Source organism: Balaenoptera borealis, assembly GCF_965194805.1.
Source record: "Balaenoptera borealis genome assembly, chromosome: 13".
NCBI lineage: Eukaryota > Metazoa > Chordata > Mammalia > Artiodactyla > Balaenopteridae > Balaenoptera > Balaenoptera borealis.
Window position 1 is genome coordinate 31,417,723 of NC_138870.1, and position 12,224 is coordinate 31,429,946.

General features: G+C 34.8%; 1 protein-coding gene across 1 annotated transcript in view; it reads right to left on the bottom strand.

Annotated features, from left to right (window-relative positions):
• CPNE8 (copine 8) overlaps positions 1 to 12,224 on the bottom strand; it is a 326,808-nt gene that overhangs the window by 77,802 nt on the left and 236,782 nt on the right. Inside the window, exon 11 of the mRNA XM_082351373.1 lies at positions 7,041 to 7,116. Coding sequence (XP_082207499.1) covers positions 7,041 to 7,116 — 76 coding nt within the window. The remainder of the gene's footprint in view (positions 1 to 7,040; positions 7,117 to 12,224) is intronic.

Sequence of the window (12,224 nt, forward strand, 5' to 3'; positions counted from 1 at the left end):
GATTTTATTTCACTTCTAGTGATCAGTCTGTTCAATTATCTCTTTCTTCTTGATTCCATTTTGGTGGGCTGTATGTGTCTAGAAAGTTGTCCATTTCTTCTAGGTTGTCAAATTTGTTGGTATATAATTGTTCACGGTACGTTTTCATGTTGTTTCTGTATTTCTGTGGTATAAGTTGAGATTTCTCCTTTTTCATTTCTTATTTTGTTTTTTTGGGTTCTCTTTCTTTTCTTTTTGGTGAGCCTGGCCAGAGGTATGTCAACTTTGTTTATCCTTTCAAAGAACCAGCTCTTGGTTTTATTAATTTTTTTTTTACTGTTTTTATAATCTCTATTTTATTTATTTTCTCCCTGATCTTTATTATTTCCTTCCTTCTACTGACTTTAGGTTTTGTTGGTTCTTCTCTTTATAATTATTTTAAGTGGTAGGTTAGGTTGTTTATTTGAGATTTTTCTTGCTTTTTGAGGAAGGCCTGTATTGCTATGAACTTCCCTCTAAGAACTGCTTTTGCTGCATCACACAGATTTTGTATGGTTGTGTTTTCATTGTCATTTGTCTCAAGGTATTTGTTAATTTCCTTTTTGATTTCCTCTTTGACCCATTGGTTTTTTAGTAGCATGTTGTTTAGTCTCCATGTAATCATTTTTTCTCAATTCTTTTCCTGTGGTTGATTTCTAGTTTCATGCTGTTGTAGTCAGAGAAGATGTTTGAAATAATTTCTGTACTCTTAAATTTGTTGAGGTTAGTTTTGTGCCCTAGTATGTGGTCAATCCTAGAAAATGTTTGATATGCACTTGAAAATAATGTGTATTCTGTTTTTTTTTTTTTTTTTGATGTAATATCCTGAAAATATCATTTAAGTCTAACTGGTCTATTGTATAATTTAGGATCTCTATTGCCTTATTGATTTTCTGTCTAGAAGATCTGTCCATTGATGTGAGTGGGGTGTTAAAGTCTCCTACTGTTAATGTATTCCCATCAATTTCTCCCTTTATGTCTGTTAGTATTTATTTTATGTATTTGGGTGCTTTTATATTAGGTGCATATATGTTGATGAGTGTGAAATCCTCTCTTGTATTTATCTTTTTTTCATTATATCATGTCCTTCTTTATCACCTTTGCTTTAAAGTCTATTTTGTCTGATATGAGTATTGCAACACCCTCTTTCTTTTCATTTCCCTTTGCATGAAATATCTTTTCCATCCCTTTGCTTTCAATCTATGTGTGTCCTTTGCCCTAAGGGGGGGGGGTTTCTTTCTCTTGTAGGCAGCATATTGTAAGCTCTTGTTTTTTATCCAGGCTACCACTCTATGCTTTTTTTTTTTTTTTTTTTTAGTGATTTTTTTTGTTGTTGTTGTTGTTAAATTTTTATTTATTTATTTATTTTTGGCTGTGTTGGGTCTTCGTTTCTGTGCGAGGGCTTTCTCCAGTTGCGGCGAGCGGGGGCCACTCTTCATTGCCATGCACAGGCCTTTCACTGTCACGGCCTCTCTTGTTGCAGAGCACAGGCTCCAGACGCGCAGGCTCAGTAATTGTGGCTCACGGGCCTAGTTGCTCCGCGGCATGTGGGATCTTCCCACACCAGGGCTCGAACCCGTGTCCCCTGCGTTGGCAGGCAGATTCTCAACCACTGCGCCACCAGGGAAGCCCTATGCTTTTTGACTGGAGCATTCTGTCCCTTGACATTTAAGGTAATTATTGATACATATGTATTTATTGCCATATTAGACCTTGTTTTCCAGTTGATTCTTTGTTTCTTCTTTGTTCCTTTCTTTTTGTTTTTCTTTTGTGGTTTGATCATTTCCTTTTATTTTATGCTTGCATTCTCATCTTTTTGGTTTTTGTGAATCTCGTATGTTTTTGATTTGTGGTTGACCTGTTTTTCAAGTACGTTAACCTCTTCCTATATCTGCTTGCTTTAGACTGATAGTCATATCTATGGAAACACATTCTAAAAAAAAAAAAAAAAAAGAATCTGCATTTTCTTACTCTCCTTCCCCACATTTTATGATTTTGATGTCCTTTTTTACATCTTCATGTTTATCCTTTTGCTGTTCCTTGTGTTTATCATCACTTTCACAAATAGGTTTTTTTTTTTTTTATATTTTTGATCTGCGTACTGGCTAATTTAAGTGATTTACTTTCAAATTATGATTTCCTCCTTCCTATATCTTCTTGCTCTTTTTCTGTTCAGAAAAGATATTTCAATATTTCTTTTAGGATAGGTTTAGTATTGTTGTATTCTTTTAGTTTTTCCTTGTCTGAGAAATTCTTTATTTCTCCTCTTATTATAAATGATAATCTTGCTGGGTAGAATATTCTAGGTTGCAGATTTTTCCCTTTCAAGACTTTGAATATATTTTGCCACTCCCTTCTAGCCTGCAGTGTTTCTGTAGAGAAATCAGCTGACAGCCTTATGGTGGTTCCCTTGTAAAGAACTCTTTGTTTTTCTTTTGATCCTTTAGAATCCTCTCTTTATCTTTAACTTTTGTCATTTTTATTACAATATGTCTTGATGTAGGTCTGTTTGGATTCATCTTGTTTGGGACCCTCTGTGCTTCCTGTAACTGGATATCTGTTTCCTTCTTTAGGTTTGGGAAGTTTTCAGCCATGATTTCTTCAAATACATTTTCAATCCCCTTTTCTCTATCTTCTCCTTCTGGAATCCCTATTATGCATAGATTGGTACACTTTATATTATCCCATTGGTCTCTTATATTGCTTTCATTTTTTTTTTTTTTTTGCATTTGACATTCTATCTGCTCTTCTGATTGGTTAATTTCCATTATTCTGTCTTCCAGATCACTTATTCTTTCTTCTGCATTATTCATTCTGCTACTCACTGTCTTTAGCTCAGCTTTCATCGCAGCAACTTAATTTTCTAAATTTTCTTGGCTCCTCCTTATAGTTTCTAGTCCTTTTTACAGTAATCTGCATTTTTGTCCATAGCCTTTCTTAATTCCTTCAGTATTTTCATTACCTCCTTTTTGAACTTGGTGTCTATTAGACTGAAGAGATCTGTTTCATTGTTTGTTCCTTCAGGGGAATTCTCTTGGGCTTTTAATGGGAGTGGTTCCTCTGCTTCTTCATTTTGCTTATATTTCTCTTTCTCTGTGAGTTTAAGGGAAACAGCTATCTACTGTAGTATTGGAGGGCTATTTATATACAGGAGCCTCCCTGCATAGCTTGTATGGGTTTAATATTTTTTTGTTATGAGGGCTGTTTTTGGTTTGGATGCTTGCCATCTCTTTCCTCAGTGTGCGCTGGCCATTTTCCCCTTGATAAGGGGTGTGCAGGCACGTGGCTCATGTAGGCTCCCAGGAAGGTGGAGGCAGAGGTTGGCTCTGGGTTGTGGGACCCTTGGCAGCCATGGTGGGTCATGCACCTTCCCAGGGAATCTGGGGCAGCAGTTGGTGCCCAGTCACAGGACCCTCTGTGGCAGTGGTGGGCTGTACATGCTCCCAGGAAAGCAGAAGCAGTGGTTGGCTCCCTGTTACAGGACCCTTGGCAGTGGTCTGCACCTGCCTCTGGAGTCCGAGATGGCAGTGGAGGCTTGTACCTACCCCTGCAGCTCATGTACGTGGTGCCCTGCCACCTGAGAGTGTGTGTGGAGAAAGAAGCTCCTATGGCAGGCCCACCCCTCTCCTTGCATGACCCCCAACAATAGCACCCTCCCTCTCTGGTGGGCCCAGGCCTCCTCTCACACCACACTCTATCCCCCTCAGGCTGTCTCCATGCAGCCAACCCCAGTCTTCTCCCCCGGGTCTGACCACCAAAGCCCAAGCCTCAGCACACAGCCCCCACCTGCCCCAGCAATGAGTGTTTCAGGCTGGGGAGTGCTGGGTGGGTGGCACTGACCATGTGTGCAGGTCTCTTTGCACTTTGCCCTCTGTAAACCGGTTGTTGTGCTCTCCTCTGAGGCTCCAAGGCTCTCCCTCTGTCCCTGCTGATCTCCTTGCCAGTAAGGGGACTTCCCAGTGTGTGGAAAACTTTACCCTTTCACAGATCCTTCCCAGGAGCACAGGTTCTGCCCTGATTCCTTTCTCTCTCTCTCTCTTTTTTTTTTTTTTCTCTTTTTTCTTTTGCCTTATCCAGAGATTTTCTTGCCTTTTTGGAAGTCTGAGGTCTTCTGCCAGAATTCAGTAGATGTTCTATGAGAATTGCTCCACATGTAGATGTATTTTTGATGTACTTTGTGAGAGAATGTAAGCTCCATGTCCTACTCCTCCACCTTCTTGATCTGATCTCAAGTAGGAAGTTTTTTAAAGCTCCGGCATATTGCTGGGGATCTAGAAGACCAAATGCTTACACAGGACTGTATGCATGGCCAGGGAAGACCTTGAGGAAGCCCTAATCCTTCAACTCTGGCTGACTTTGAGTATCTGTTTAAACAGCAAGTAAAATCCAAGGCAGAATTTTATACTTGGAGCATATAAGAAGTGCACCAACATACACAAATCTCTGTCAAATCATGTGTTGACCACTAGCTAACCAGGCACAGACTGAAATGACCCACACAGCAAAGAAGAAAGACTTTACAGAATTACTCCAGGAAAGTAACTAAACAAACAAACAGCAACAACAACAAATCCCGGAAAAGCAGGGGATCTGATCTCCAGTGTTACTATATTATATTTTTTAAAACTTTCCAACATTCAACAACAACCAAAAATACAGGACATGCATAGAAACAAGAAAGTATGACCCATATATAGGAAAAAAGCAATCAATAGAAACTGCCCCTGGGAACTTGTAGATATGGGATTTATTTAATAAATTCTTTAAATCAGCTACTATAAATATGTTTAAAAAACTAAAGAAGCTATATATAAAGAAATAAAGTATGAAACAATGTCTCACCAAATAGAAAAATCAATAAGTAGGTCAAAATTATTAAAAAGAACCAAATAGAAATTCTCAACTTAAAAAGCACAGTAACAAATGAAAAATTTGCTAGAGGAGCTAAATAGAACATTTGAGCTGGCAGAAGAAATAATGAGTGATCTTGAAGATGGGTCAGTTGAGATTTTCTAGTTTAAGAAAGAAAAAGAAAAAATATGAATCTGTGAGATATGATCAAGCATAACAACATATATATATATATATATATATATATATATATATATATATATATATATATATATATATATATATATATATATATATATATACTGGGAGTATCAAAAGGAGAAGGGAGAGTGAAAGGGGAAGAAAGAATATTTGAAGGAATAATGGTTGAAAATTTCCATGGTTGCCTCAACAAAACTGAATCCCTTACATGTGTGCAGAAAATGAAGTTTCAATGTATTGGACCAAGAGCTAGCTGTTCATCGAAATTCTAAATCTACTTAGACATAACACAGAATGTTCCTCTAGATTTTCTTCAGACTGATCTCTTCTACTGATAATATGAATAATAAGAACACATTTTTATTTGAAGTTGTGGCACAAATATCCATGCAGGTATTTAATAAGGAATAATTGTTACTAAGCTTCTTTGTCATAACATCAGATGTGACACCAATCTCGTTAAGCAAGCTTTGTCAGATAAGAGAGATCCAAAGAGAAGAAGACATTTTAAAGCTAAGGAAACTCAAAATAATTGATCTCTGGAGCATTATGTGACTGTCAGTAAATGAGTTCTAAGTACAAGGAGGACTAGTATGCATGTGTTGTTTCTCCTCAGCCTTGAGGGTTTGGAGAAAAAACAGGCATCCATATAAGTCAACCTGTCTTATATTACTTCTACTGTCTATTTAGAGCATTAATATTCTGTCCCCGAAAGACCCAGACAGAAAAATTGATCCATTACTCCAACTTTGTCTTTGCCTGGGTAGCTTTCTTGGGATAAGTTTGCTGCACCCCTCTCTAGATATCTCGTAGTCAACTAGGTATATATAGCACCTATCAAGATAATCTAAATGCATTTTGCGTGTTTGTCTCTCCCATTAGACAGTGAAATTTTCATTCATTGCTGCATCCTTGGGGCCTAATATAGAGTGTGGAATATAGAAGTCATGTCATAAATATTTTATTCATAAACTAATAAATGCATGGAATACAACTGCTTTAGCCTAGTAAAAAGGTGATAGGAGAACGAGATTCCTCCACTCTTAACTTAAAGGAGGTCAATTTTAGTGTCAAATAGTGTCAGTCTGGCAGGAAACAGTTATCATTATTGACTAAGTACTGAGATATTCTCCTTTGTTAATGATGTATATTAAATTTAAAAAAATCACAGAGGGAACTTCCTGGCGGTCCAGTGGTTAAGAGTTCACCTTCCAATGCAAGGGGTGCGGGTTTGATCCCTGGTTGGGGACATAAGATCTTACATGCCTCAGGGTCAAAAATCCAAAACATAAAACAGAAGCAATATTGTAACAAATTCAGTAAAGATTTTAAAAATGGTCCACATCAAAAAAGTCTTTAAAAAAAATCACAGAGAATGTACAGATAACAAAGCTCAAGGATTAACAGTGCTAGAACATACCTTATGCTCAACACGTATCTGGCAGTTAACTGGCAAGATAGGTTTAAGGCAGAAATAACTAGTGTGTTTGCTTTAATAACTTGGATTTCTTTAATGACTGAATCATACTTTCTCATTTCCTTCAGTCTTCATCTAAATAACAGTTAAGATGCTCAAACATACTAAGCAAAAAAACGACTTGTTATATAACACCATGCCGACACAGCACATTTTTCTATTTTTATTAAAAAAGGATTGAGGAAGAGCTTAGGAAGGCAAAATATAAAGGCTGAAGCTCAAGGAAGAATAAACTTGTATCTATATTGAATGTTTTTAAAATAAGAAAACGTTTCATAAGCAAGAATTTTTAAATCACTTAAAGTAGATTCGAAAGACCACATGATTTGAAGAGAAATACTATTATTTAATCTCAAAAACCAATCTGCTCAATAAGTTTAAAGATTCTTACACATATTGGTAACCTTTGGCAATTATCTTTTGTAAAAACCTATTCCTTAAAAGAATAAATATACTTATTCCAGAGAAAATAATAAAATAAAACTCCTCTTACCTCATATATATTGAACTGTGATTGCCCTCTAGAAAGTTCCCTATAGCTTGTTGTAAATTCTCCAATGAAATCATGACTAAAATTAAGGGGAAAAATATACATAGTATTAGTTTTCATACAATTGTTAATTATGTTTTAAAGCTTTAAAAATATAGTTTAATCATGAAAAATGCTTGATATTATTATGAACATAACTTAACATGATAATTTAAAACACACTGATACATAATTTGATTGTTCTTTAATTGTTATGTATACCCAAGATTACATTTTGTTAGTATTCAAAAAATATTTAATTTATCCCACCAATGCTAATATTTCAAATAGGTATATTAGGTTTAATAACTCATATCTCAAAAGCATTTCATCATCTATGCTATCCAAATGATTAACTATTAATTAGGATGAAAGTTTAAGACACTCAAAAATTTATTATTATCCATATCGATAGTCACAAATATAATATACAAAATCTTCAAACTTTTCTATGACCAGGATGTAATAGGACACTATTTTTAAAAGGGACACTATTTTTAAACATTAACATAGAGAATATTCACCAAGCCTTATACTAATAATTTTAAAGTACATTGTTAATACCAAACATGGTTATTCTAAACTTCTTTACATTAAAGCAATCATCACTGCCTTCTCAGAAAGCAGAACTTCTACAGGTGCCTTCTTAGTTTAGGTGTGGAAGGGTAAGGATTGAGAAAGCATATGTTAATTCTCACTATAAAATCCTTACCAATGTGATTACTGAGGCTGGCTTATGCAACTGTAAAACAGATGTTATGCATTCACCAGTTTAGAAGGGACTTGTATTCTACTACTCTGCACTAATTTAATGGTCAGCACTAGGTTGAACACACACTGCTGAGAAATAAACATAAAATGCTGGTATTTGGTGCAGTGGTGAAATGTAATGCATCAGAGGAAGAAGATAAAGACTGTGGGAGCTGAAGTAATAAAACAAACATAGGGGGTGTTGTCACTGCTATTTGTATCATAAGAGTTTAAGCTTGGCCCACTTGCTTGCAAATGTGAGGTGTTTATTACCATAAAAATGGATATTTTCCCCAAACTCCAGGCAGGTTTATGCTTAACTGTGATTCACTAAAATCCATAAACCTTCCATAGACCTGATGACCAGTAACAAGCTACAAGCAAATTGTGGCTAGCCAATAAATACTGATTGCTAAAGCTGGAATTTCAAAGAAAAACTTGCTGCTATTAATTTAAGAAGCGTTTTTGCAATAAAAAAATATATTTTTAAAATTAAGACAAAACTCAGATATCCAGCCTTCCAGTTCTCCCTTATTTTAAGATCTTGTACATTTATGACAATAATCTATACAGGGCATTCCTCTTTACCCCAGTATCACCTTGACCTCTTTTAGATTTAACTTTCAAAAGCAGATCTACACACATGAAAATGATAAAAGGAAAGAGCATTGAAGACTGTAACCAAATATATTTGCATTTTTGCACTTGTGAATCCAAACCCCAGTATTCACTCTTTCAATTTACACAGGGAAAATTACAAAACAGTACTTTTGTGCTACACATTTCTTATAAATAAAATAATTCTCTTTGACTTTTAGAAGTTCAAGCTTATAACTGTGATATCTTTCACAGAAATCTTAAAAATTCTGAGTTATGGAAATTCTGCTTAGAACCTATCCTCTTCCATTGTTATGCGTGTTTTATATAACTTAAGTAATAGTCACCGAGAAAATGTTCTATTAAAGCACTTCAAACACAACACTTTGATATTGGTAAGTGTGGACAAGGTTTGTATAACCAGAGCTCACCACACTTGTGGTAGGAACCTAATATTGAAGGCTTAGAAAATGGCTGGATCATTTACGCCCTCATGGTAGTTTTCTGACTGTGTAAATTCTGTTTGGTTTCATTGTTTAAATTCAATGTTTAGGCCTCCTGCCACTCAATACTAATCAAGAACTTGGTTGAGAGAAGCAATAGTTACTGGTTTCCATTACTCAATTGAGATTAATTATGCAATTACTCAACCACATCTCAAGAACATGTAATACATCCATCTGGATAAAGTCTGTCCAACACAGTGGCAAATCTGGACCCAAGTGCAATGGTCAGGTTTCCTCAACTGCACACTGACATGCCATGCTGAAGTCATGGTGAAACTTTCTAAGAAGCAGTTTTTGAACATTTAGTTCTGTTTTGTTCTTGTTAAATTTGTTACTCTGCAGAGTTGAGTGATTAACAAAGGGGTACAATTCTCTTTGGTCTCAGTGCTAGGAATCTGTGCTGCTCGTGTTTCCTATTCTGAAAAGACCCCGTTTATCATGAAACGGATATTTTTGTCTCTGAAGTTGGTTGTTAAAAGAGCTTAAGCCAAATTTGTGGCACATCTCTAGCAGGATATGTTTTCATCATGTGCTAGGAATCCTCAGCAACCTTTTCGGATATCTTACTCTTATTTTCCCTTTGCTTCAATTTTCTCACACAGTTTAGTTCACTATGTCTAATTATAAGCTTCCTTGGATCTTTTCAGAATAAGACAGAACATAAATAAATGAAAGAATGAATAAAATACTTGTTCCCCCTTCTGAATCTTGTTCAAGATGATTATTTTGCATAAAACACTTAATTTGCATGTCATACAAATGCAATGCCATCCTTGTGCTGTAGAGGAGAAAATGTACTGAGTCACAAATTACATTTCATGCTCCAAGATTTCTGTGACATACAGAAAACACATCATTGCATTTATTCAGATACAGATAAATGGATGATCAAGAAGTGATGATTTGTCATAAGGTCATAAACATAAGTGGCAATAGCAATGAAATAGCCAAGCCTAGACATAAGGTGCTTTGTCTCAAGAATACATCTGAAGAACCTGGGTGGATAAGTGAATAATTCTCAGGTCAATTTTGTCATAGATCTCTTGAAATGCATGGGAATTTTTAGTTTCCCTTGTCAACTGCCGTTCTTCAAATATTATATATTAAATCATAGGTAAGTACTTTAAAGTAAGTATTGAAGGTGGTTTTCACTGATTTATTCTTATAATTATTTTTTTCCCTATCATCAACCATTAGTAGATTCTACTGAGATTAAAAGAAAGAATAGTAATTTAATATTTTTATCTGTTCACAACTGTCAATACTGTAATGTTGAAACAATTCTCACTATACAGAGAAATATGATGAATAGCACTTTGATAATAAATTACAACCAACAATTTCCTTGAGATTCAATAATACTGCTTTGCTATTTCCTGTTAATTTAATTGTAATTAAAATAATTATTCTATGTTATAAGTCTCAAGCTCTCTGACTGCATTTACAAAATAAAGTTTACTGCAGGGTGGTTGATCTGATTTGTGTCCATTTACATCTCTAATTTTTTTCCAAAATTTTTTTATAATTGATATATGTTATTTAAAATCTGAGGAAATAAACCAATATTGAGAGCAAATTGATTAATATTATAGGTAGTAACTTGGCTCTAAAATGCCTTGTTTGAGTAAAGTGATTAAATTTTTGAATAAAATCTGAATATTATAATCATTTCTATGCTCTATTAATAGTGGAAAATGGGTATTATGTATATTCATATTTATATCTGAAACATGTAGGACAGTCCCTACTTAACAAAGTGTCCATCTTCCCCTACTTTTGGCATCTTGTTTCACTTATCTTTTACTCTACTGCTTAGCTATTATCTCCTCTAAGAAATCTTTCCTGCTTTATGCTCTTCCTCTTTGTTTAAAAAAAACCCAATTCTCTCTATCATCATATTTCCTATATTGTATAACAGCTGTTTATATATCTCCCCTCTTAGTTTTTATAACATACTTGAAGGTAAGAAAGATGATAATTTCATCTCAGTATTCTCAGCATCTACTTCAGTGCCTGGTAACCAATGGGAATTTTTGAATGTTGCAAATATACTCAAGTTAATATCATAGTCATGCTGTAATCTTACCTTGCCAGTAATATTAACAGTTTTGCCTCTCATGAATTTTATTTAGCCCAAAAGAATGGCACAAGTGCAAAACATATTAGCCATTGGTACTCTATTTCTTTGAAACAACTCTGAGGGTAATGCTGATAACTGTTATTTTCTCATAGAAATGCACTCACATAATCACACCAAAGACATAGAAAAAAGAGACGAGAATATTGCCTTTGCTTGGCGTTTCCAATGATCTTCCTAAAGATCAACCTGCTTTGGGCAGAATAGATGATGCTTATTTTCCTCTCAGTCATTAAACTAATTTTTGCACGTAGGTACAAATGACAAATACATACTGAATCCATCTCATCCCTCTCTCTATCATCATGTTGTCTTGAGTAAATCAGTCACTTTGAGGTCTTTACATCTTCACATAAAAATTGGAGGCAATGTCTATTTACTGTTTTGAAAATAATCCTAGATAATTCATTTGAATTCTTTCTGTGAAAGGTGTTTAATTCCTTATAAAAGACATTACTAAAATACATTTTTCTGATTAGTAAGTAATATGACTCTAGACACTTATATGTATAGTTTTAAAGAAGCTTTAATCAAAATAACCCTTTGAAGATGTAACAGGCTTATGAATTGACATTTGGGAGTTACACATATACCTGTGGCTTGTACTGGTCTGATGTAAGAATGCTTAATTCATTAAGCATACCTCTTTTTTGGAGTGTGACATGTTTCAGGTGTGCATTAAAGAATGTCTCAAATGAGGATTTGTAAACAAACTGTATATTAAAGATAATTTCTCTAATTGGGATACTGAAAAGATTTCAGCACAAAAATTGGCAGGATCTTTCCTATTTGAAACCAAGTTATTAATTCCATAATTACAAGTAAAATGTACCATGGGATTTGTGATTTCCCATGATCACCACAAAAAGTCTTTATAAGTCCAGATAACAATAGCATATCAGCTGTCCCTGATTTTGCTTTTTTTTTTTTTGCTTTCCTTCTAGTCAAAGCTTTTGACTTTGACCCAACTTTTCAGCATTTAGGAATGTTTTTATTAATGAGATGACACTGGCCCTCACTGATTCTTAAAATTTCAACAAAATCAAGTCTTTTTTTTCTTGTAACTTCCTCAAATCCTGACAGAGAATTTAGTTTACTTTAAAAAGTCAGAAATATTTCTTTAACTATTCCTCAGTTATGAGTTGGTCTATATTTAAA